The sequence below is a fragment of the Muscardinus avellanarius genome (assembly GCF_963383645.1).
Source record: "Muscardinus avellanarius genome assembly, chromosome: 1".
Lineage (NCBI taxonomy): Eukaryota > Metazoa > Chordata > Mammalia > Rodentia > Gliridae > Muscardinus > Muscardinus avellanarius.
The window spans coordinates 23,831,934-23,859,861 of NC_137786.1; the positions used below are offsets into that span (position 1 = coordinate 23,831,934).

The 27,928-nt window shown below is 33.1% G+C and overlaps 1 protein-coding gene across 1 annotated transcript in view; it reads right to left on the reverse strand.

The window, feature by feature from the left end:
* Positions 1-454: 454 nt before the first annotated feature.
* The window catches only part of CDH9 (cadherin 9), a gene marked incomplete at both ends in the record, with an annotated part of 115,530 nt that continues 88,056 nt past the window's right edge, over positions 455-27,928 (reverse strand). Inside the window, 8 exons of the mRNA XM_080713719.1 lie at positions 455-942; positions 4,972-5,223; positions 5,314-5,431; positions 11,115-11,236; positions 11,711-11,847; positions 21,635-21,888; positions 22,763-22,950; positions 27,695-27,862. Coding sequence (XP_080569845.1) covers positions 455-942; positions 4,972-5,223; positions 5,314-5,431; positions 11,115-11,236; positions 11,711-11,847; positions 21,635-21,888; positions 22,763-22,950; positions 27,695-27,862 — 1,727 coding nt within the window. The remainder of the gene's footprint in view (positions 943-4,971; positions 5,224-5,313; positions 5,432-11,114; positions 11,237-11,710; positions 11,848-21,634; positions 21,889-22,762; positions 22,951-27,694; positions 27,863-27,928) is intronic.

Here is a 27,928-nt window from a genome sequence, read left to right on the forward strand (position 1 = left end):
AACTAAATAAATATGGCAGTAATAGTCATTAATATTTCATCAGGGATATAACCTTTTCCATATTAATTTACAAAGCAGTTGCACAATGTTTAATTTAATAGTAAAGGTGACTGAAAGTCAGTTAAGAAAACATTTATAAAGTTCTTATACCTAAGAAAAGGCACAAAAAGCCTTTTAAATAGTTTTATTGATTATTGATATGATATGCTTTTCTCCCAAGATTACTAGGCAGAGAGGGTGAACTGGTTATTATTATTATTGTTTTAAAATCTATATCATTCATATTCATTCACGGAAACTTACTGATTAAGCAAACCTTTACTAAGACAACACCTACGTAGTGTTTGTAATTTTGATTTTTGAAAAAAATTCCTCCGGGGTGGAGAATACAGGCCACTCGATCTAGTAACAAGGACAGCAATTCCACGAATATTGACCCGGTCACACAATACTCTTAGTCCCGGTCACTGTCATCGCCGCCATACATATCGGCGAGTTTTTTAAAGCGAGGCCCCCAGTCGCTGAGGTAATCATAATCTTGGTTGCAGTCGGCCGTGAGAGATTCCAAGGAGCTGAGCGAATCTGCTATGGAATCATTCCCTTCGTAAGCATAGGTGGCCAGTGAATCGTAAGGAGGTGCGCTGGGGTCTGAGTCGTTTTCTTTTAACCTTCGATGGATAAAATCTTGTACGTCAATATTTTCCCACAGGGGCACAGTCCTCCTTATCTGGAAGATTGTTTCTGGCATGACGTCTCTTCTGAGCTTACTGTCCTCTCTGGCTTCTGGGTTCCTTAGGGTGCCAATGTCAAAGGCTTGTGTATCTTCTTCCCCGCCACCTTCGTCATTGTAGGTCACGATGTTGTCCCGGACATCATCCTTTGAAATGATGAGTGGTTCCTTTTTCCTTTGCCTTTTCAATGCAGCAAACAGCACGACTAAAACTATTAATAAAAGAGGAGAAAAATGTGACCGTCCACATACAATTTTTATTCCAAATAAAATATGCTTCTATGTGTAAAGTTTGTGTGATTGGATGAAGTGTATCCTACACAAATACACAGTGCCTGGGGTTCATAAACAAATATCTTGCATTGATAAAAGAATAGATATTACAGTGTGATTCATTTATTTTCAAGGCCCATGAGCCTCAGGCACTGAAAAAGCATTGTTCAATTATAATTATTGCATTTAGCCAATTGCAATTACCTGATACCTCATTCCTTTCCAATACACGTTTCAGAAAATAAAAAAAAAAAAAATAGTGAAAGTTCCAATTGTTGTTATCCCAAGAGAAACTGAATATTTTCTTAGTAACACAAGGGTCTATGTGCAAATCATTACTCATACATAGATACATATTTGCAATGTATTTATATAGTATGTATTTGGGTAAACAAATGCATTTATGTATACACATAAATATGTATAAAATACTGATTTTATCCTATCCCAGTAAAATTTCTTTATTGGTCTTGTTTGGAAAGCCTGCTGAAAATCAGAAGTAAACTCCAAATGCTGTAATACAAGATTTAAACTCAACTTATTTTTAACTTGCACTCTATTTTACAGCACAGCATAGATGCTGTTCTGTTAACACGGACGTCCTTGATTAACAGTCGTACTCAATTCTCATAAATGGATCTGAGAGACATTTTTAAATTTCTTTTTCTCTTCTTTGCCCAATCAAATTTATTGCTTTGTTTCCTAGGTTGAAGTTATTAGTTTATGAGATGGAAACGAAATTTGGAAAGGCTAGAATGAGGAATGGAAAAAAATCCATCAATATATTCACTAATCTGTAAATGGAACTTAGCATTTCTTTTCATTCTGAATATAATAATATATTCACAGTGACAATACCAGCATGAGTGACTTTTAAATAGAAATCACAGATAACTGATATCACATTACAATTTAAAAATATTTCAAATTATGGCTAAACTTGCATTAGAACAAGAGAAGTAGATATTATTTAATAAGAAAGCAATTTTTATGTTTGTTTTAATTTGGTTATGTTTACTTATTTTTTCTATAGGATTTCTTATTTATTTATTTATTTATTTATTTATTTATTTATTTACTTGCAGTGCTGGGGATGAAATTCATGTCTTTATACATTCTAGGCAGTCTACCAGTGAACTTCATACCTAGCCCTTTCATAAATTAATTGTTTTTTATGAAAAAATCAGTAAGATTCATCAGATTGCCAAAGGTGAAAGCGGTTATAAAATTCCAACCTAAGATTTGAAGCCCTGCAAAACACCGAGATTAACTAAGAACTGCATGTCTTCAAAATGGATCAGGGTAGGTCCAAAATATTTCCCATGCTCTGTCCCTGTCTTGTGGAGAGCAATCTTTTCTTAGAAATTAAGTAACTATGTTTGATTATTAGTAAAACAACTTGAAATAACAGCAAGAATGCATTAGTAGTTTTGATAATAAAATCTGAATTAGGACCAATTTGAACTAAAATACTGGAAAATCACTCTGTATTTAGGTAATAGATCAAAAAGGCAAAAAGTAAATGAGTGTGTTTTATCTTACTCCAGAAAGGAAGGAGACAGTCTTTTTAGAATAATAGTAAAAATTGTCTAGGATTCCTACACATAGTAAAACGCTTAATATGATACTTGTGGAATACTGGAACTTATTTGGGAGGTGCTTTTGTTCTTTCATATGTGCATGAATGTCTTTACAAGTGTCCTACATAACATAGAAATTTGAGTGAGGTGCCTTTGGGCATGCCTATAATCCCAGCAATTTAGGAGTCTGGGGCAGGAAAATCACAAATTCAGGTATAACAGATTTGAAGTCAACCTAGTGAGACCCTGTCTCAAAATAAAAATAAAAAGAGCTGAAGATGTAGTTCAGCACTAGAGTACCACTAGGATCAATTCCTAGTAATTATATGTATATATATATATATATATTCCTAATTTCAAAATATATCATGCATATATATACATATATATGTTTATATCAGATTATATTTAATATAAAATTATATCTCTAATTTGAAATATCTGTGTGGAAAAACATATATTATAAATTAGAAAAGCAGGACTGAAAAAACAAAACAGTAAAAAACTAACACTCAGCTAAAAAGGTAAGCCAAATTTTAATCTCCACAAGGATTCAGAAATATTTTACAAAGGATCTGAACTTTCTAACAGCAGGTGGAGGTGGAAATTGCTCATGGAGATGGGGTAGTTCCTACCCTAAACTATTCTGAGAAATTTTTTTTCTAACGAGTTGGATCATTTCAACTGAGACAAATGTTTTCCCCTCATTTTCCTCAATCCCCCACTGAAGTCCTGGGAAGATATCTGGCCAAAGGGATTTCATCCAGATAGCTTCAAAGGATTTACAACGAGAAGAAGCCAGCATATATGATTATTAGAACCTAAATTTGGCTTGCTCTCGCTCTCCTGCCCTAAGCATAAGAATTTTGGATGAATATTTGATGGAAATAATTTTCTGGAAAGCTTTGCAGTGAAACAACTGTTTAATTGAATTAAATTGCTGTCCTGTTAGTACATACTCAAAACATTTGCTATTGGAAGCCTGAGTTTATTTAGAACTTTTTTCAGGGCTAGTATACCATATAGTTAAAATGTATTGTAAAAACTGAATTTTTAACTACTTACCTTGGTGTATTACACCTACATTTAACAAGTCCTACAGGAAAAATGTTTTTGTCATATTGTGATAACTATAATACATTAGGTCACTAGACATCTGTAATATATATGTATATATGTATATTGTGCTTTGTATATATATGTATATTACTTTTTAATATCATTACAACTGTTACAATAAAACAACAGTTTTAATTTTATTTGAAAATATTAAAGACTTAGTTTTGAGGATAATAGAAAATTCAAAGAGTGAATAATTTGTGTTTTAATGCTAGTAAAACCATTTTTTGTGTGTGATACTGGGGATTGAATCCAGAGGTATTTTACCTCAGAGCTCTACCTCCAGCCCTTTTGTTTGTTCGTTTGTTTTAAAACAGAGTCTTGCTAAATTTCTGATAGTCTTATTACATTGCTGAGACTGGTCTGCAACCTGTGAACCTTTGTCTCAGTTTCCCAAGTACTGGGATTACTGGTGTGCACTACCCAACTATAAAAAACACTTTCTAAAGAATGACTCTTGGCATGTTATTTAGTCATTCTGTGGTAGGACAAAACTGTGGTAGAATAAACGTGTTTACCTTATAAAGTTGATATGATGATTTAATAAGTCAGTAAATCAAATGCCCTTTGAACAGTAACCATGGATAAAGATCTAATAATAATACATGCTTTATTATTAAGGTATAAGAGAAAGAACTAAATGTTTAAATGTATTTATAACATATATATATTATATATATATATTTTTTTTTTTTGGGTGGTGGTACTGGGGTTCCTGGAAACCCTTCTACCTCCGGGCTACACTCCCAGACCTATTTTTTATATTTTTATTTGGAAACAGGGTCTCTTAAGCCAGTGAGGCTGGCTTCGAACATGCACGATCCTTTTGTCTCCGCCTCCCAAGCGCAGGGATTACAAGTGTGTGCCACCATGCCTGGCACTTAAATGTTATATTATAATTTTATATTTATAATATATTTAGTTCCTATAAATATATATATATATATATATATATATATATGTATATCTGTGTGTGTGTGTATATATGTATATATATATATATATACACACACACACAGATATACATATATATATATATATGTTTTGTTCTTACTGTTCTTTGCTTTGGATTTCTAGAAAGCTAGACCTAGCTTCCTAGCTTCATGGAGGATAACTGGAATTATTATGACTAGTGGGGAAAAATAGAATAAGATGTTAAAACACGGAATTTTTAGCTATAAACTAGAGTGCTATTTCATGCAGAATTCCTGGCTGGACCATGGCATTGAGAACGTTGTGTGTAAGAAGCATGACAGAGGCACAGCTTACTGAGCAGTATGATGACACAAAGCAGAATGGCCACCAGCGCTCCGGTGCTTAGGCCAGCCGTGAGGATCAAGGCCTCTGCGTTGCAGGACTGCATGTTCCCTTGATTATCACAGGCACACACGCGAATCGTCAGGGTGCCAGTACTGCTCTGAATAGGATAATCATTGTCAAAGATTAAAATTGGCAGTAGGTAAGTGCTCATTTTGTTTCGGCTGTATCCATCTTTTCGAGTCATGATTCCTGCTGTATTATCTGGGGGGAGAAAGGTGAAAATATTTCACATTCATTTTTAACTTCGCATCTTAAGATTTCACACTTTTTAGCTTTAGAAACATTCTCTACCTTTATTGTCGACAATGGTGAAATTTGGATTGAGAGGAAATTCTGGCACGGGTTCAAAGAAGAATTTATGCCCTCGGGGAGGGTCGTCTTTGTCCATAACACTGACAGTTTGAATCAACTGAAATCCAAACAAATACATTCATTTAATTAAAGCAAAACAAAAAGAATCTCTTTTGTTATTACACATATTTTAAAATCTGTGTTTTCAAGAGATACTAAAATTAAAGAAACAAATCAGTTCCTCTCAAATAAATGAAGCCAAGTTATGTTTTCAATGGTGTTACACACCTGTAATCCCAGTACTTGGCAGGCTGAGACAAAAGAATCACAAGTTCTCAGCCAGTTTCAGAAACTTATGACCTTCACAACTTAGTAGACCCAGTTTCAAATTAAAAGAATAAAATAGGCCTGTAGGTATACCTCAGAGATAGAATGCACCTGGGTTCTATCACCATTGCTATACCCCCTACACACAATGAATGTTATACAAAGATAACATTAAAAATAAAAAGTGCTTATCAGTGATTAGTTGGCAATACATCTTAGTGCATCACAACTAAGACATTCAACCTTAAAGAACAAAGTGATTCTTCCAATAACTCTCTCCCTTTGTCATTATAGTAAAGCACCAGTCTCTTATTAGTATTTGATTACTAATCTGTTTCCTGTACTAGAATGTAACTTCTCAAAAGGTTAAACATGAAATATTCCTTTTAAAAATATAAGTGTTAATATCATAACCACTACAGTACATTAAGAGTGCTATTAATAAGTTTTTGAACAAATCAGTAATTTCTCATGCACTATCAAAAGATTTCACAGCTACAGGCATCATTATATCAATTATACCGCTTATTTTATTCAGAGTGCTTGTTATTTTCAATGTTATTTGAAAATATACATTTATTAAAAACATCTTATCAAATTTTATATAATCTATGTTGAAGCTGCAAGTTGACCTGAGTTCAACATAAATCGAGAGTAATCCATAGAAGATGGAATGACAAATTACACATTGGGTAGAGCAATTTCATTGAGAATTTTATAGTAATAAAAGCACTAGGCTACATATCAATGTTCCAGCTTTTCTAGTCCTGGGCCTACCATCTGTCAGACTTGAAATTGCCATAATTTAATTACCCTACTTTCAGTTTACTCTTCTGGAAAAATGATCAGTTGCATCACATGTAGATATACTAGTCCAACATTTTTTTGTGAAGAGTTATTGGATTTCATAGTAGTTTAATTTGCCTATTTTTTTCTTTTCTTTTCCTTTTTCTTTCTTTCTTTTTTTTTTTTGTTTTGTTTTGTTTTGTTTTGTTTGCGGTATTGGGGATTGAACCCAGGGGCATTCTACCTCTGGGCTACAGCCTCAGTCCTATTTTATTATTTTTATTATTTATTTTGACACAGAATCTCACTAAATTTCAGAAGGCCTCACTAAGTAGTTGAGCCTGGCCATGAACCTGTGATCCTCCTGTCTCATCCTGCTTAGTACTGGGATTTCAAGCATGTGCCAAGACATCCAAATTGTTTATTCTTTTTGTGTTCCTCAAAACACATACCAACCTGCATACTCTCTAGTCAGTATTTTCCAACTTTCACTTAATATAAGCTATAATTTTACCATTTGTTCTGGCAGAGTGACATGTGGTGTTCTATTTCTTTATATGGTGCTTCTAGAAGTACACGATTACTTATGAAAAATAATACAAATTTTCTGTTTACAACATTGGAGCACAACATGAGCACCAACATGAGAAAATATACATACTATTCAGTGTTCTTGCTTAGCCTCCATATTCCAAATAGCAATGATAAATCTAATTTTGAACAATTTTTAATGTTACTGAGGATTGAACCCAGGAAATTCTACTTCCAAACTGCACCTTCAGCCATTTTTGTAATTTTCTTCTGAAACCAGGTCTCACTAAATGTCAATATGTTGGCCTCAATCCTCCAATCCTCCTGTCTCAGCCCTCCAAATTCTGGGATTACAGGAATGCACCACTATGACCAGCCAATAATATTTTTAATCATAAAAATATTGAAAAAATAAAAAGTAAGCATCAAGTGTTGGGAAATGTGAAATTATTATTACTGAAGAAGCTTATACTGGAACTCAAAACTCACCTTTCTGGAATGGGTTCATTGTAATGAATACTTAGTTCTTAGCAATTTTTTAAGTACAAGATCTTATCAGGATGGAAAAAAGGAAACAATAGTTTCTGCTCATTTTTCTTCAGTGAAAACTGTACAAATGAAGATAAATGAATATTGATGCTGCTTGGCAGAGTGAAAAAAATCTAGTTGTAATCAGAGTCATGGAGCTAGTCCAGGTTCTGTCACTAAACTAGCCTTTTACTCTGCCCAAGTCAGCCATTCTGTTTTTTTTTGTTTTTGTTTTGCTTTATTTGCCATACCAAAGATTGAAACCAGGGCTTCACGCATGCTAAGCAAGTGCTGTACCACTGAGCTAAGAAAGTCAACAAACATGCATTGAAAGCCTATTATGTAACGATCATTTCATTATTTTTGCACGTTGATAATATTCATTTTCTGTGCTATAGCTCCTTATGCATTAGAATTTCCTACAGATCCTACTTCTAAAATAGGCAGCTGATCTAGGCTTTTTGTTCAGCTCTATTTGACTCAAATCCATAATTTTTGTTTGATTCTTTGTGGTACTGGGAATTGAACGTAGGGCCATTCTATACTCTGAGCTACAAATCAGCCCCAAACCCACTCTCTCTTTTTTTTTTTTTTTTTTTGGTGGTACTGGGGTTCCTGGAAGCCCTTCTACCTCCGGGCTACTCTCCCAGACCTATTTTTACATTTTTATTTGGAAACAGGGTCTCCTAAGCCAGCGCGCGGGGCTGGCTTCGAACCTGCGCGATCCTCCTGTCTCTGCCTCCCAAGCGCGGGGATTACAAGCGTGTGCCACCACACCCGGCTCTCTTTTTTTTAAAACAGGGTCTCACTGTGTGGCTGAGAACCTCCCTAACTTGCTGATGATTTCTGGAATCTGCAGTCCTCCTATCTCAGCTTCCCAAGCACCATCATGCCATACCTGAATTCCATAGTTTTAATAAAACATCCATTGCCTCTCAAAAAATATTTCTTTGTTAAATGAGTCAAGTTTTAAGTTCTGCAAATGATTAGATGGAACTATTTAAGTATATTCTGAGAAATATATTTTACTTTAACTTTGTTGATTTTGCTAAACAAGTAATAGTATATATTAAGTACTTACGATTAGTTTTTATAAATTGTATTTTATTCATCTCAAATGTTAATATGTCTTGCATCAATAACTCACAAATACTAATAAAGGACAAGCACACTAATACTTAACTGAGTAAAGAATATCTGTAGGCTATTGTAGGTTAATTTGTGTTTCCCCTAAAAGATACAAGGAGTCCTAAATCATAGTTCCTATGAATCTGGTCCTGTTTGGAAATTGGCCTTTTGTGGATACAATCAATTGTGAATGATATCTAGAGAAGGCTCTAATCCAATGTCTAGAGTTTTCACTGAAAAAAAGGCAAATTTGGATGCAGAAATAGAAACAGAAAAAATAAAATGCAATGATGGATGATGAGATTGGTTTAATTCAAGTCCACACTCCAAGGAATGTCAAGAAATTACTGACAAGGACAAACAATTTGAAAGCGTCAAGGAAGGAGCCACTTGTACACCTTCAAAGCACAGTTCTGTTCACACTTCAGAACTGGACATAAAACTTCAGAATTATGAAAAAATTATGAAAAATTATGAAAAATTATGTTGTTTAATAATCATCCAGTGTGTGGTAATTTTTCATAGCAATCCCAGGAACTTACTATAAATATGAAGATTAAAAATAAGAGCCACACTTTCATGAAAAAAATGTTCAACTTCAATAAGTTTGAAAGAATGCACAGAACTTACTAGAAATTGACATACTTTTAAAATCTAGGTAACCATATATATTTGGAAGAGGTATCCTTTAATATATGATATATTTAAAAATATTTGGCAGCATCTGTTAGTATACACAGTAAAATTTAAGTAATCCTAATTTAAAATTTATAACAAGGGAAAATAATACTAAGTAGCAAACAAGAATAATATGCCATAATGCTCATTTTAGTACTACCTGCTAGAATAACATTTTATTAATCATTAATGTCACTTAATACAAGAATAGTTGAATAAGTTAATTAATATGTGACCACACTATAAAATTAATGATTATTTATCTCCTGCATAATCATATCATTTGAATATATTAATAAAGATAATTACTTACAGAGACTATACCTGTGACACATTACAAAGTGATAAAAGAAAAACAATTTTGATTCAAAATAAGTATATAGTATATGTAGGCTATAAAAATAGCATTTTCTTTTTGACACATTCCATTATGTTGCCCAGGTTGGCCTCAAAAACTTATGACACTCCTGCCAGACCTTCCTAAGTATCTGGGATTACAGGCATGAGGTGCCACACCTGGCTTTAATTGTGTTTTTGGTATGTAGGTGGAATGTGAAAAAGATTTTTGACTTAGACATCCGGGTTGCCATAACAAAATACGAGTATGGCTTATACCACAGAAATGTCTTTTCTCAGAGTTCTGGAAGTTGGGAGATCAAGTTGCCAGCATGGTTGGCTTTTGTTGAGAGCTCTCTTTCTGTCTTACATATCCCTGTCTTTCTCTGAACCCTCACATGACTGCTCTTGTGTTCATGAGCTCAGGGAGAGAGAACAAGCATGGGATCTCTGGGATCTCTTTCTATAAGGGCATTAATTTAATCAGACCAGCCCTCCTTATAATCACAATCTTTATTTCCTAGCGGGCTCTTGTTCTAATTCAACATATGAATGGGAGGCATCGACATTCTATCCATAACAATCTTAACTGGAATATAAGAAAGACTGTTTTCCATTTTATTTTCAAAATTTCAAAAGAAAGACATGATAAAATTGTAGATGATCCCTAATATCTGCCTACTTTTTCCCTTAATTAACTCCTTAAATTACTTTCAGTAAAATCTATGCAGTTACTTTTTTATCAAAATTAACATATTCTTTGTTTAAAATTACTTTAGATATATTTGAAACACTTTTCTGTGAGGTACTGAAGATTGAACCTAGGGTTCTTAAACTATTATCCTAACTCATTTTAATTTTTATTCTGAAACAAGCTTAGTTACCATACACTGGCCTAGAACCTGAGGTCCTCCTGTCTTAGCTTCACACGTACTTGGATTAACGGCATGTGCCACCATGCCCAGAAGAAATATTACTTTCTAATAAGAATTTATAATTCCAGTGTAGACAAATTTTTAGTTTAATATGATGAAAATTATGAATCACAAAATATCATATAGATCAACCTAATATCTCCAGAGCATACTACTTAAAATGACAAAATATAGTCAAAAAATAATTATGATTCTCTGCATATTAATATAAAAATATTTTATCCTCATACTTCATGCTTGTTATTGTGCTTCCATGTTATTAATGTATATAACTCAACATCAATCTAATTATGAATCTAAGTAGGAACTTTTTACATAAGTGGTATTCATTATATACGTAGTATATAAATAAAAGCATGTCATCATAATTTTCTCTATTATATCCTAAGTTAATTTTAAAATTATTTTTAAAATCACTGATTTTTTTTGGTAAGCAAAGATAAAAAAAGTGGCAAGGAGTATAACACTAAAATGAAAAATATTATAAAAATAAAGCATTAATCTGATCTAGTAAACAGAAAAAAATCTCAGTTTTATAATAATGTCATTTACCTGCCCAGGTTTTGCATTTTCACAAACAAATGTTTCGTAATACATGGCAAATTCTGGAGCATGGTCATTTATATCTAGAATTCTGATGAAGACAGGAATGTGGCTACTTTGTTTTGGATTATCTGCAAAAAAAAAATGTGTAAAATTTTACTTTCATTTACAGAGAAGCACTAAAACCACTTGCCCATTAGTAACTTAGCAACAGATTACTTTTGTGGTATTCAATATCTCAGTTGATTGCTGATGAACAGCTCAACTTCCTTACATGGTTCAAGTGGAAAGCACAATAAAAAGAGGAAAATATGATTGCGAATGAAGTACTATGAGTAACTGATAACTTTTATAGGCTAATTAATGATTTCTACAGGGTTAGGTTACATTTCTGTTCTACTGGAAGGTGTAAAAGAAGAAAAATCTGAAATCAATGAATGATTTGGAATCCTTTAAAAATAGTATTAAAACATAAAACCCCTAAATCTTTTCTCCAAAATTATGATAGTTAAATAACCATTCCACTTGAGGTAAAAATCTACTTAGGGCATTATTGTGTTCTTTGGTAAAAAGTAATATGTCAGATAGTTGTGTTTACAACTTACTTATTTCTGTGGCAGTGACGGTGATGTTGTGCCAAGGGGAAGATTCCCGGTCAAGAGGCTTCAGAGTGAATAGGGATCCATTTTCTGAGTGAATACTGAAAATACGATCCAAGTCAGTATGCCGATCAACAGAGTATCTGGTAGAAAAAAACAAACAAACTTGTAAATCCTGGCATTGTTTGAAGATAATTAGTTCTCTTAACATTTCTTAAAGTTGTAAGCAATTTCTACAGTGATCTGACAGAGACATAAAATATAAAGTGCAGATAACTTTCTTAAGTACAGTCATTATTGAAACAATTTGATAGATTTGATGGTTTCTAATATTGTGATTGCTTTACAATATACACCTTGGAGGCATTATTTATACTTGTGATTCCTTGTGGCAGCTTTAAAGTGAGTTGTTGAGTGTCTCTTGACTTCTTTTATCACAAGCCTAGTTCAGTACTTGAGATTTACCATCATGTAACAGTCATGTTAAACTAGATTGAATAAACATCATTGAATAAATTGCATGCACTCCAAAATAAGAAAGAATGCAAGAAAATGTGTTCATGGAGTACATGAGAAGAAGCTGTTATAAGATGCACTATTATTGAGTCGCTCTCTACTCAAGGAGCATTTCAGCTGAATCAGAAATCTCCCTTCAGTCTATCCATCTAACCTATTAAAAGTAAAGAGAAATGTCATAGAGTTCAGTGATGGTCTCATTAAGGCTTGATACGGCTGAGGCCGCATTAAGCTTTGTACTCCTCTGTGATTTACAAAATGATGTCTCTTCTCCCAAAAAGTTCCATGAGCAATTCCCCAGAACCTGTGCATAGGTACATGACAAAAGTACTTTTGCAGGTATGATTTAGGTTAAAAATTCCAAGAAAGAAGATTGTCCTAGATTATTCAGATGTGCCTAATCTAATTTTTGAACATTTAAGAGTTAAATGAGAGGGAATGCAGAGAAGTGGCTTAGGGAAAAGTTACAAGAGAGAGAGAGAGAGAGAGAGAGAGAGAGAGAGAGAGAGAGAGAGAGAGAGAGAGAGAGGGAGAGAGAGAGAAAATTTGAAGAGTAAGAAGAAATGAGTCATTTTTGCTGGCTTTCAAGTGGAGGAACAAGCCAAGTGATGAAGACGACTTCTAGAAACCTGGAACAGTCTTTAAACTGACAGCCAGAAAGGAAATAAGGACTTAGCCTCCACAAAGTCATGACTTGAAATCTGCTAACATTCAGAATGCTTAAGAACACAATTCTCTTATAGTCTACACCTACACCTTGATTCATGTTACCAGTCCAGTGAGACTCATACCATACTTCAGACCTATAGAATTGTAAGATAATTACTTTGTATTTAAGTTACTATATTTATATTTTATGAAAGTAATAGATAAAAACTCTCAAAATAGTTGTTTTTTTTTTTTTGTTTGTTTGTTTTTTTTTTTTTTTGGTGGTACTGGGGTTCCTGGAAGCCCTTTTACACTCCGGCTACACTCCCAGACCTATTTTATAAAATTTTTTTAAATTTGGAAACAGGGTCTCTTAAGCCAGCGAGGCTGCCTTCAAACCTGTGCGATCCTCCTGTCTCCGGCTCCCAAGCATGGGGATTACAGGCATGGGCCACCACGCCTGGCTCAAAATAGATTTTTTAAAGACTACCTTCTATAAAATTTCTTTAATTATATCAGTCCATATAATGCCATACTAATTAATACTTATACATTTGTCTGAGACTTCCATGGATGAATTTGAGTGTTTCTAAAACATAAGCATTCAAATGAATCACATGTGAGTCTTATTAAAAACCAAATTTGATGCATCTCAGTCGTAGAGCTCTTACTTTGATGCATGAGACCCAGTTCTATCCAGAACACTCCAACACCAATGCTAACTCAAACCTTAGAATTTGAATCAGTAGATCCAATGTGGAACTAGGACTCTGAGCTTTTGACAAACTCTTAGGTGAGTCATGGGTTGTAGGTGAATTGACCAGATTTTATATTCAATATTAAAACGTTGGATAAAGTAGTAAGAACAATGACCGAAGAAGGAGCAATGAAGGATAGCACACAGAATTATCAGCATCTGGTCTATTTCTCATTTTTCTAGGTATCTTATTTAAAGCATTAAACAAAGTAACTTGTTTTTGATCTGCTGATTTCAGAAAAATTTGTTTCCATTATAAATGTGTTTAATAGTTACTATCTGGCACTAACTTTGAAAAATGGTGATAGATACTTAGATTTCCAAACATTGTACAGAATTGACAAATTTTAAATTATTTGATGAAGCTGGGCGTGGTGGCACATGCTTGTAATCCCTGCGCTTGGGAGGCTGAGACAGGAGGATCGCACAGGTTCAAAGCCAGCCTCAGCTACTTAGTGAGGCTTTCAGCAACTTAGTGAGACCCTGTTTCCAAACTAAAATATAAAAAATGGGTCTGGGAGTATAGCCCGGAGGTAGAAAGCCTCTGGGTTCCACCCCCAGTACCACCAAAATAAAAATAAAAATAAAAATAAAATTAAAAAATTTTAAAAATTAAATTAGTTGATGAAAATATATTTACATAAATTCTATGATTTTGTTTGGGCTGTAAATGAAGGACATGTGACTGGGGACTTATGATGAACTTAAAAGATCCAAAAGTAAATTTAGATATTGAAAATAAACTTAATAATTTGACATACTTCACAAAGGTACTTGCTAGTTTATTTTCCATTAAAATTTGTAAAAAGATGGTTTTAGAGTTGGAGTTGTTCTTTTAAATACAGTATTTGGGCCTGGGGAAATTATGTGGGGTTTCACATCAAAGGAAGAATGCCTAAAATATTTTATATAGTCTCAAATTTCTTTCTTAGTCACTTCTCTGTCCTCGGGAAGAATTATAATGTGAGTAACACACTTATATACAAATGGTCACATTTCAGGCTAGGGATGTAGTTCAGTGTAGAGCATTTGTCTTACATGCATAGGGCCCTGGATTACAAAAAACAAAAAAAAATTAAATAATTACTGTAATTTTTCTCCATAATATTATAAAAACTCATTTGGCATATTATCATTGGCCAAGAATAATTATACTTCTGGAATGGGAAATCCTAAGGCAATATAGAATATTTGGAAATACAGATATAAAATCAATCAATACATAAAAGTTATACAAGATTTAACCAACAATTTATTGTTACACAGATTTAATAGACTGTATTTAAAAATAATTAGTAAGGTATTAAAATGGAGAATAGTAAGCACACAGAATTTTTAAAAATGCTAATTATTCAATTTTGCTGAAACAAAACCAGATTTTCAATTTTCTCTCCATGGGTGTTAAGCATTCTACAATTTAATTTCTAGTGTGAGGTTTACTTATATTTGGGATTAAATCTCTATTACAAGGCGTTTAAAGGAAAAGCAAAGAAAGTTATTGCAGTACTAAATTTTTAAAATTTTTCTTAAGTACACCAAATTATACTTATGAATAAAAACAAACCTAAAATGAACACTTGGAAAGCAAAGTAAAAGCATATGACCGCATTTCTGTGTTGAATTAAACTCAATTCATAATAGTCACCTGTAAATATGTTTCTCCATAGTTGGAAAGCTGCATATTTAAACTATTATGTTTCTCTCAGAATAGATTTTAGACTTCTTCCTACTGTTCTCATTGAGATCAAAAAGGAAAACAAAAGGCCTTTTGTCGCCATTGCTATTTTCCCTAGAGACTAGCTTGGGGATTCTATGATAAAGAAATAAACAAAATTTTAACATTAAACATATCAAGCTTTGAATCCCTTATCGCTTATGTAGGATCAAAATAAGTCCTGAGTTTCTGGCGATCCTACCCGATAGTTTAACCTTTAAAGGCACTGTTTTTCAGGTGAAGAATTCATGAAGGAAAATAATTTTGACGCTTTTAAATGGCTCTCTTTTGTCATTAACATTGCAAACTTCCAGATCTATATTTAGAAATTTGCCTCAGTGCAGATGATGTCTCCCAATTAGTCAAAGCCTAGAGTAATTTTCTTTTATCTAGCAGCCAAGTACTATCTTCAACACAGAATAGGAACATTCTGATTTCCCTATTAATAATAAATGCACTGGATTACAACAAATGACCAGAAGATGGCCTATAATAACAATGACATTTTTATTTATTTCTCCACATTGAATTTTGAATAATAAGGTAAAAAAGACCACTGGCATAATTTTTTGTGTTAATACCTTCTCCAGAAATGGGGTCCGATCATATGGGTGGCAAATAAGTGGGGAAAAAAAGAGCAAAACAGAAGCTACACTGTGTAAACTGTGGCAGCTAAACTCTAGATTTTATTTCATTTTATTTTTGTCTGTGTTCCAATTTTATGCTCTACCATTAAACATCAATTACAAATCAGATCGCTTATCCACTACAAAAAAATTAAGCTGCATTAAGACAATAGAATCAATCAATAATATGCAATAATAGGTTACAATAGCCCTACATTTCCTTTACTGGATTCCAATTACATCTTACAATAGCTCAATAGCATCAGGATATGGATTTGCTCCTTTCCAGCTACTGCTTTCTAGAAACAGTTTCTCATCACTGTGAATTATGAAAATGTCATTGCCCTTCAAAGACTGAATGCCAGCTATGCAGTGAAATGACTTATAATTTGATTTGGAAAATACTTCACGCATCTTCACAGGGATTGGTGCCATTATTATATGATTATTATTTTACCCTCTTCCATAAAGCCAAGTAAATATGAGCAAAGCACTGCTATATGTAGATGCACTTAGGCACATATTTCAGTTTGTGTTGGAGTCTTGTATATTTTACTGAAGCATAACTAAATCCCTTGCCAATAAATTCGTTTCATTGCTTACTTTTTGGTTTGACAGCAGTAGAAAGAATTTCTTCTAAAAAAACTACTGAACTTTAACTATGTTAAGCATAAAATAGGTATGAAGTGAGGCAAGATGTTCTTTCAGAACTTTTAAAGCTATAATCAACCCTATAATTTTGAAGATCTATGATAACTAATGAGGTGAAGCAGAGGTGACAACAGCTGCTAATTGTAACCATAATTCCATGTTGCAAACAGCAGATGCATTTCAGAAAATATGTCTGAAGCATAGACTTACTGGAAGGTTGGAATTAGTTCCCAACTTTTCCTGGAAAAAAAAATGTATGTTTTTGAAAAACAATCCAATTGTAGCCTCTTTCTACTCTGGGGACCAATTGCCTTCTAAATAGGATCAGAAAAAATAAGAATCCCCTCTTTCAATGTCACATTCATTTTAGATTATTGCTATTTGCACTATAATTGGAAATCTAATGTATTTATACTTACATGCTAATAGAAAATCAGCCTATGTGCCATAATTTCAGGTATAACTTTTATTATTGGCAGAATCGGTAATGTAAGTTATGGAACATGCTATGAGATTCATTTGTTTTGTAAATATATTTTTTCATCATGATTTTTGATATTTATAGGTGAACTTACAGTGAATTGTTTTTTTTTATTTTTTTTCTGCAAGATTTGAGTGCCATAAAGAAAGCAAACATTTCTGAGAGAAGAATAAATGTAAAAATGTGCCAGCTTCCATTTTAATCTGTAAAACGATGATGAAAATTTTACTACCAGTATTTGACCCAGAAATTTTACTTTATAGTTTTGAAATTGCATCTTCAATAAGTTATCCGTTTTAGGAGTTATTATGCACACATATATGTATATGTAAAAACCATATTTGCAAATATATATAATAACTCAAGTATATATAATATAAATATATGCATATACAAGAAATTGAAATGATGATGAGTTTTAATGACATTAATAAGTATACAGAATTTTAAAATATATAGATTAATGAATTCAAGAATATAAAAATGAGAAAGACTGATAAACTGTTTCTTTGAAAGATGAAATAATTAATAGGAGCGTAAACAATACTAGGGTAACTACTGAGCAGGTAATTACATAATGCCTTTTTGCTACAAAATTTTTCTTGCTATCTGAAATGAATTATAAAATCTAGTAGAATATATTTAAAATAATTTTTCTAACTTTTTCATTTGGAAAAAGTTGAATAATAGATGCCTAATTTTTTCATCTACTCTAAACACTAAAATCAGACAAAATGCATGAAACGATAATCTTTAAAGAACTAGACATTCAGAAACTAATACTGAGAAGTGGGAGGAAAGTGAGGGGAGTGCTAGAACTCCCTCAGTGTGCAGTGCAGAGAGGGTTCCTGTAGCACAAAGAGTAGAAACCCCAATGGCTCCTGTCAACTTCTGAGTTGAAAAGATGGCAAAGCGTCTACATGAACCAATATGGTTAGAGTTGTTGGAGGTAGAACTAGAGAGGACAGATCTTTTCAGAATAACTGTTCAAATCTGAAAAGGATCCCACTCAACTCCTGAGCTGGGTGCATATCAGAACATGAATAAGAAGAGATAGCATATCTGCATAGTGGTAATGGATTTTACAGATTAGTACAAATAAAATATCAACTAGGAATACTGGTAAATTATGCAATTGGGAATAATTCTATTTCTCGCCATCCTTAACAGAAAACTGTAATTCTCAGGGTTTGGGGTAGATTACTGAGAAAGGTTTTATCCAACTAATGGGACAAAATTCCTCATAATCTAAGAGATGCTAATAAAAGCACAAAAGTAAGATGCAAAAGGTTTAAGCTTCAAATGACTCAATCACACATCAGAATAAAGATCATGAATATTCATTAAAAGCAGTTCTCCAACCACTAAATGTGATAAAAGTCACAAATTCTGTAATCCAATAAGATATATATTGGCATTCAGAAAAGTAAGAAAATATGAATGTAGAAAAATAAAACCAAACAGGAAATGACACATTTGATAGAATTTGCTGAGAGTGAGATTTAAAAGTTCTTCAACTACATATTTTACTAGAGGAATAATGATGTAGGAGGAAAACATGTGTAAAGGGCACACAGAAACATATCCACACACAATACACACGTACACATACATACATGAATATAGAATGCTTGTGTGTGTGTGTGTGTGTGTGTGTGTGTGTGTGTGTGTTAACAGAACTCCTACAGAAGAAATTACAATGTATAAGACGAAAAAGTACTTTGGATTGATTTAAGGCTGGTTATATATTGAATAAATAATTAACTTAAAGATGAAATTGAATGTGATATATTCAAAACTGACAAAAATAATAGAAAAAAATACGGAGAGCATTGGTGAACAGTTACAAATTCATGAACGATAATGTACTAAAATTTTACTCCATTAGGGAGAGAAGAGAGTAGAACAAAACACTTCAAAGAAAGAATAAGTAAAATATCTCCAAACCTCAGAAAAGTTATAAACTCACAGATCTGAAAAGCTTAATATACTCAAACAAAAGAAATGAACCGATCTATGTCAGGTATATTCTAGTCACAGGGCTTAAAAATGGTGAGAAAATGGAAATTAAGAAACAATAGCTAAGTTACAAAGGGAAGAAGAGGAACAAAGGAAAAAATTCTTATTGCACTCCTCAAAACAAACACAAAATCTAAAATTCTGTATAAATCCGAATTAGGCAGACAATAACAGAAGACAATGAAGAGAAGAAATAATCAGAAAACCAATGACAAGAAAATAATTAATTTTAATAGCACAAATAATCATATCAAACACAAATGGCCTGTAAATATTTCAATTAAAAGACAACATATTTAATTTGGCTGTAAAGTAATTCAGCGCCATATGTCTCCTAAGCAATTTGTATTTTAAATGAAATCAATAATTAAAAAAGATGAAGCTTATAGAATAATATCAGATCATGGTACAACCCATCTGTTATGATTTGAATTTAGAATGTTTCCTTAAAACTCAAAAGCAAGCAGCCATTTTGAAGGTGGATACAGCTTGGCTACTGAGGAGGAATGTCTTGAAGGTGTGATCTTGGGGATTATATATGGTACCTTCTCCTCCTCTCCACAGCTCCCCTCCTCTTCTCTTTTCCTTCTCCCTCTCCCTCTCCCTCTCCCTCTCCCTCTCCCTCTCTCTCTCTGTCTCCCTCCCTCCTCCCTCTCTCTCTCTCTCTCTCTCTCTCTCTCTCTCTCTCTCTCTCTCTCTCTCAGGAGAGAAGAGCTTATGTGCTCTCTCTCTTTCTCTCCCTGCCTCCATCTGCCATGCTCTGAGCTCCATAGATGTAACCTGGCCTAGCATGGATTGAATCCCTCAAATCTACAAAACTGTGAGCAAATAAATCTTCATTTCTTTATTTTGTTGTCATCAGGTCTTGGATTACAACAGTGAAAATGTTGACTGAAACAACACTTAAAGTTATACTTACAGAGAAAGTTATATCACTAAAATATAAGTGTAGGAAAAATAATGTCTCAAATATAATACTTTGAGATGCAATTGAATGAAGCAAAAAAGCAAAATAAATACATTATAAGCAGATAAAATGTAATAAAAAACAAAAATAATGAAGTAAAATAATTGAAACAAATGAATCAATATTTTTTCTCAAAAGTCATATCAAGAAAAATTAATAGATTTTAAAACAAGCTTAGTTAGAGTGGTCAGAGAAAAATATTGGTAAAAGTTAATAATATTAGAGAGAGTTGTAATCACTATAGATATCACAAGACTAAGATAAAATATTTTAACTAGCTTTTATAAATAAATTTGACAACATAGGTGTAATTCACAAATTTCCAGCCGGGTGTGGTGGCACACACTTGTAATCCCAGCACTTGGGAGGCTGAGACAGGAGGATCATGCAGGTTCAAAGCCAGCTTCAGCTACTTAGTGAGGCTCTCTGCAACTTAGTGAGACCCAGTTTCCAAATAAAGTATAAAGTAGGTCTGGGAGTATATATAGCCCAGAGTTAGAAAATCCCCTGGGTTCCACCCCCAGTATCACACACACACAAAAAAAAAGAAGAGTTAGATAACTTAAATTACTTATCTGTAATGGATTACATTTGTAGTTACAACTCATGAAAAATAAAATTAAAATATTTTTATTTTTAAATCCTTCTTAATACTTAAAAATGCCCACTCTGTACCAACACATTATAGAATTGTTGTACTTCTTGTTACATTGTATAAAGCATTATTAATACTATGAAAACAAACTCAAAGACCTTACAGGAAAACAAAATTATAAAGTTTTATATTTTACAAAGATATAATAATGGTTAAGTGGTATTTATCCTAAGAATGTGAGTTTATTCAATATTTGGAAAATCAATTAAAATAGTTTACCATTTTAGCAAACCATATAGCCATTTCAATAGGCACATAAAATAATATTTGACAAAATATCTAGTTTATTTCTGATAAAAATGGTCAGCACAAAATCTAAACTTTATTTGACATAAATGGTCAGTGCACAAGAAATAGAAAAGACCCCTCAATTTTGATAAAATACACTTTAAAATGTGTACAAAGGTAGCATACTTAATGGTAAAATAATTAAATAATTTTGTCATAAAAAAGGAAGTGAGGCAAAGATATCTGCTCTGATAATGTCTATTCAACATTGTTCTAGGGACTTTTGTCAGGGAAATATAGTAATCGAAAGAAATGCAATAAATTTTTATTAATGGTATGAAAAGAGTTGTCAATAATCTCAGCAAATTTGATAATTCTTGCATAAATGAAAATGGAATCTATACCAAAAACCTATTAGCACTAATTAGTAAGCTTAGCAAGGTTGACAGATATATGACAGACATATAAACAAAAATCAGTTGTATTTTTCATGTACTTAAAAAAATCTACTTAGGGCACTTGGAAGGTGAGTTAGTTAAGAGTTTTTATTATGAAAATGTTTTTTATTGTAGTTGACTATACTTTGTTCAACAGGATTTTTCCTCCTATGGCTTGAAAACAGAAGATTATTATATTTCTACAAACATAACTCTTCTCAAATTACTTACTTAACCAAATTGTTCATGGCATCTGGGTCATATGCTGTGACTTGCCCAATGATGCTGCCTTCCTTCACATCTTCATCAACTTCTATCAAGTATGATAATTTACTGAACACAGGAGGCTCATCTATATCTTCCACAGATATTTTTACTATGGCTGTGTCTTTGAAAGGTCCCAGGTTTAAGAATCGTGGATCAGGGTGAGTGTTACTTGCATCGACTCTTAAAGTATACAGCATTTTTTTTTCAAAATCTAAATTCTGAAGTTAAATAAAATAAGAAAAATTAACATAATTATAAAAATTAACATAATTATATAATAATAAATTCAAATTTTAATAACCTGTTCTTTAAATGATAGTAATGATCATTGCTAAATAATTTCTCAATTATTTCTATAGAGATAGATCAGCCAATTTTCATTTTACCTTCCTCTTATTTATATGGAGTTACTAAATATAATAGAATATAAAGATAGATTTCCACTCATTATTTCAGTATTTTGTCACATATAAATGAAGTATTATATAATGGATACAGAATCATATATTATTATTAAAGTTATAGATAGTTAAAGTGAGAATACGGGTTGAATAAAGTACAAATTAGAATAAAATTATATTTCATAAATTGCAGCATTTGTGGAAAACAATATATTAATGAAATAAATGAAATAACTAATATTGAGCTATATTTTTCCATGTAAAGCTTCAGAATTCTCCTCCTGCACTTCATTGGGAATCAAGCAAAGAAATATAAAACACGTAGTATTATTAGTGTTCACTTATTTAGAGAACCACACTTAGAATTAAAATATTTTGAAAAGTATATGAAATTACATGATGCTTATTTTTCTCATAAATAAATGCAAAACAATTGACTCTGAGTTTACTTCTAGTTTGATTCTTAGCTACTAAAAACACATGCAGTTGAGACAGTATATATCTTTATAAGTGTCAATGATAAAGATGATTCACTTTTTGAAGTGAAATCATAATCACCCCCATTTTTGTGAAGGAGAGACAGGATGTAAAAATTGGACAAAAATAAATCTAAGGCTGTTCTTCCCTTTGCTGAATAGCAGGAATAAACTATAGAGCACTCAATATAAAAATGAAGACAGCAAAAAGAAACCTGTTTGACAGTTATAATCCCTTCCTGTGTATCCTTGTCAGTTGTGACATCGAACATGTCCGCTCCATCTCCTCCAGCAATCTGATATTCCATCTCAGCATTTTCCCCGAGGTCAGGGTCATTGGCTTTTATTCTTCCAACAGGGGTTCCAAGAGGGACAGATTCGGGAGAACTAAATTGATACGTACCTGCAGATAAAATCAGAACTGCTTTGACATCTCATCCGTACATAATTTCTTAAAATTTCCTCTATGTTGTTACTTAAATAAATTAGTCTTTAAGCTGAGAGAATTTTTCATCTTCTTGAATTGTAAGCTGTCAAAATTATAAATTTACTAGGTCGGTAAAATAATGTGTAAAGTCAGATAGCCTTCATTTTGTGAATGAGAAATAGAAGTTTCTGAAAGAATAAGGAAACTTCCCAAGGTTATTTAACTAAGAGATGAAAGCCTGATATTAGCATGAAAAAATTTTGACTTAACAGAACAGGAATCGCAATTATTTATTGCTTCTGTGAGAGCCTCAAAATTGACATCACATATTTCAATATGAATTTAATTTTTTGCCTTTTTGTAATTCCGTAATGTTTCTAAATATTTTTGTTAGTGCATTATACTCTACATCATAGTGAGATTCAAAGGATCCCTTCGTACATGCACACATCACTTGGTGTATTTCCCTCTTCATACCACTCAGCTTCCCCTCCTCTTTCCCTGTTCACGTTAGTCAGTTCGATAGTGACACCTTCATATATGGACATATCATTACTTAAACTGTTCTTTCCTTCAATTTTCACCTGTCCCCAAAACACACCTTAAACCAACCCTCTTTCACTGTTCTATTGAAGTCACTTTTGTTTCTTATTTTCTCCATAGCTTTCACATTTGGAGGAAACATGTGACCCTTAATTTTCTGAAACCAGCTGACCTCATTTAGCATAATATTTTCTAATTCCATTCATTTTCCTGCAAATGACATAATTTTGTTCTTTTTTATGGCTGAGTTAACCTCCACTGTGTATATATATGACATTTTCTTTATTCAATTCTCTGTTGGATTCTAGTCTGCTTGCACATTTGACAACTGTTGAGTTGTATTGCAATAAACTTGGTATGCATGTATCACTTTAATTCAATTGGAAAGCTATAAATAAATGGGGTAGCTGAGTAATATGGAGGTCCCATTATTAGTCTTTTTAGGAATCTCCATGTTCATTTCCATAGTAGTTGCACTAATGTACAATCCAACCAATGATGTATAAGTGATCCTTTTTTTGTTCCCCGCAGTACTAGGGATGGAATCTAGGGACAGTGAGCTACACTCCCAGTCCCATTTTTTAGTCTTTTTTTTTTTTTTTTTTTTTTTTTGCAGGTCTGGGGATGGAACCCAGGAGCATTTGATCTCTGAGCTACACCCCCTGCCCTATTTTTTATCCTTTATTTTGAAAACGGGTCTCACTGAGTTGCAGAGGGCCTCACTAGGTAGCTGAGGCTGTCCGTGAACCTCAATCCTCCGGTCTCAGCCTCCAAAATGCTGGGATTACAAGCATGTACCACCATGCCCAGCATAATCTTCTCATTTTTGAAAGGTCTCACAGGCTTTTTGCCAACAATGACCCTCTGGTCTTCGCTGTACCGGTACTGGGAAGAGGTTTCAAAATGTATTAATGTACCAGTATTGGGAAAGATTTCCAATTTTAAAATATATCTTTGGTAGTGAAGAAAGCCAGGAGCTATGGGGAGAGGGCAGTAGATTGCACCATGGATAATTAGCAAAGGAATAGAAGCCTAGGGCCTTTTTACATTTCTGAAGAGAGGCAAACTTCCTCAAGGATGTGAGGAAATCCCAGATTCCTGATAAGCAATTTAACACATTTTGGAGCATAACAAAAGGTGTGGGGGTCCTTACCAGAGGCAGAACTGCCCCCCTGCCCCAGAGGGGGTGGCTCTGGTTGGGTAGGAGACAGAGCAGGTTACATTGGCTAGATATGGGGCAGGATATCTACATATCAAAGGACCTGCCACAGACCTGGTCTATCTGGCTATAAGAATACTCTGCATCCAGGGATTTTTGGTGATTTCCTTTGAAGCCACCCCAAGGGTAACATGAGGCTGTAACTGTCTTCTGTATTTCTATCTTTTTAAATAAACTTCTTTAAATCTTCAGCAAGAGTCTGAGCTATTGTATATCTATCCTTAGCTCAGGACAAGAACCCGTGCTTTTTTATTTTTTTATTGTTTTTGTGTTTGTGAGAAATTATTCCCAGGGGTCTAAAAAAGTTCCCTGGGGACAGCAGACTGTAATATCTTCTCTGAAAACCATAACATTCGCCTCCTGAATGCTGGGATTTCAAGTGTGGGCCACTACACCCAGCTATAAATGGTGCTTTTTTTAAATAAAAATATTCTTTCACTATAAATCAGGGCTAGAAAAGCAATTCCACAAAGACAAATACCCTTTTTTTTTTCTTGTCTATTTGTTTTAATTTTAATGTCATTAAGAAGTTCTTTGTTTTTCCTGCAGATCAAGCCAATCAGTATATTGCATTTTGCTATTCCTGAAAATGCTTTAGTTTGTAATTATTTGTTTAGGAGACAATAGGGAACAGGGCATGGCAGTACATGCTTGTAATACCAGTACTTGGGGGGCTGAGACAGGAGAACTGTGCAGATCCGAAACCGCCTCAGCTACTTAGATAGGCTCTCAGTAACTTAGTGAGACGCTGTTTTCAAATAAAATATAAAATAGGTCTGGAAGTGTAGTCTGGGATTAGAAAGCCCCTGAGTTCCATCCTCAGCACGAGAGAGAGAGAGAGAGAGAGAGAGAGAGAGAGAGAGAGAGAGAGACAGACAGACAGACAGACAGACAGACAGACAATAAGGAAATCTATTTTAAAAAGTATTTAAAGTCAGAAGTTATACTGTTCTGAACTATATATAAAGTCAAAGGCCCTCTTTATACCTTATGGAAATCCTCTAAGGATCAAAATAGTTAAATTTTCTACAGAACCAGACTCAAGAAAATTACCTTGCAGGTTTGGGAAAAGGAAAATGAAGAACCTAATTTCTCTAATTTTAATTTCTAATCTTTCAGTTTGGTAGTCGAGTATGAGATTATAAATATAAATGTATGTGATAAAATTCTACTAGGCAAATTAGTTAAATTTTCTAAACTTTGATGTAGATGTCTTTATGAAATGAGAGAGACAATAAAAATAATTAATTCATAAGTTTGTTATGAGGAATATATATATATGTATATATATATACATATATATATATATATATATTTATGACTGTGATTTATTTAACTCAAGATCTAGACCTCAACATTTTATTTGTACTCTAATAACTTCAAACATTTGTTAAGGTTCTAACACAATGAATATATACAGAGTAGCCGGGCAATAAATAATTTGTCGATTTACAATTTTAGTTATATTTAAGAAATATAATTGTAAGCTTTAGGCTGGTGTCATTTGGACTTATTATTCACGTTCTCTACAAAACATATTTAGAATTTATCATACAGATGTCACTACCAAAGCTGATTAATCAAATTTTTTTATTTTGTTAATTGAAAAGAGTATTTTTGTTTTAAAAACAATTGTATGAATTTAAATTTTAACACTTAAATGAACATTTTGAGCCTTTTATACATTTACTCATTGCAAAATCAAAAACTTTTAGAAGATACTTAGAAACTATTTTTGTTGAACATAATGAAATTTTTAAAGGACACATTTTTCAAAGTATATTCTAAAATGGAGACAACTGAAAAGAACTAAATAATTTAATATCCATGTTCAATAACTTAGATCTATTAAACTTAAATATATCATCACATATTGAATGATATCAATAAGATGCCATCACAACTAAAGTAAATCATGACCATATTAGCCCTCTAAGGAAATATAGAATGCTGCCAACTTAATATGCTTACATTGATTTTAATAGAATGCCTGACTTTAGAGATGTTAAAACATTAAAATTTGTTTCTAAAATAAAATAAGTGCCAGGCATGGTGGCGCACGCTTGTAATCCCCATAAAAGCTGAGATAGGAGGATTGCACAGGTTTGAAGCCAGCCTCAGCTATTAAGTGAGACTCTTAGCAACTTAGTGAGACCCTGTTTCCAAATAAAATATAAAATAGGTCTCGGAGTATAGCCCAGAGGTTGAAAGCCTCTGGGTTCCACTCCCGGTACCACACACACACAAAAAAAAATAAATAACAAAAAAATAAAATAAAATGAGAATGCTAATGTACAAATAAAAGAACGGAGACAAGGCAACTAACAGGGAGAGAAGTTAGTCTAGAAAGCTTTTGACCTCTTCAAAATTTGAAAAAGAGCCGGGCATGGTGGCACACACTTGTAATCCCAGCATTCGGGAGGCTGAGACCTGAGAATCACAGTTCGCAGACAGCCTCAGCTACTTAGTGAGGCCCTCAGCAACATAGTGAGACCCTGTTTCAAAGTAAAGAATAAAAACTAGGGCAGGGGATGAAGCTCAGAAGTCGAATTCCCCTAGGTTCCAACCCCATACCTCCCAAAAAATAAAAAATAAAAAATTAGGCTAGGGTTGTGGCTCAGAGACAGAATGCCCCAGCGTTCCATCCCCAGACCAGAAAGAAAAAAAAAAAAAAAAAAAAAAAAAACATTGATAAAGATAATTACAGCTGCAAAACAACCCTGTTGTCTTTTTTTTCTTTCACTGTCTACTCAATGATGAAAATGGTCAGAATCACATAATTTGGAGGAAACTGATTTTTTTATGTGGAGGGAAGGATTTGGGGTTTGCTTGTACGCATAAACTAACAAAACACATAGTACAGATACCTTCATCCATAAACGAACAAAACACACAGTAGAGATACTAGTAGTACATTCGAGAAGCTTGTCAATGTGAGATCACCAAATCCTTTCTTACTTTGGGGAAATCGAGGAGGATTGTTGTTGACATCAGTCAGAGTGATGTTCACTGTGGTAGTTCCAGAAAGTCCTCCCATTTGGCCGCCCATATCTTTGGCCTGTATCACCACCTGGTATTGCTCCCGATTTTCCCTACTCATGTCGGGTAATGCAGTTTTTATTATACCTTTTGAAAAGAGTAGACAATTAATATTATTTTTTGAGTAGACAATTATTATTTTTAATTTTTTAT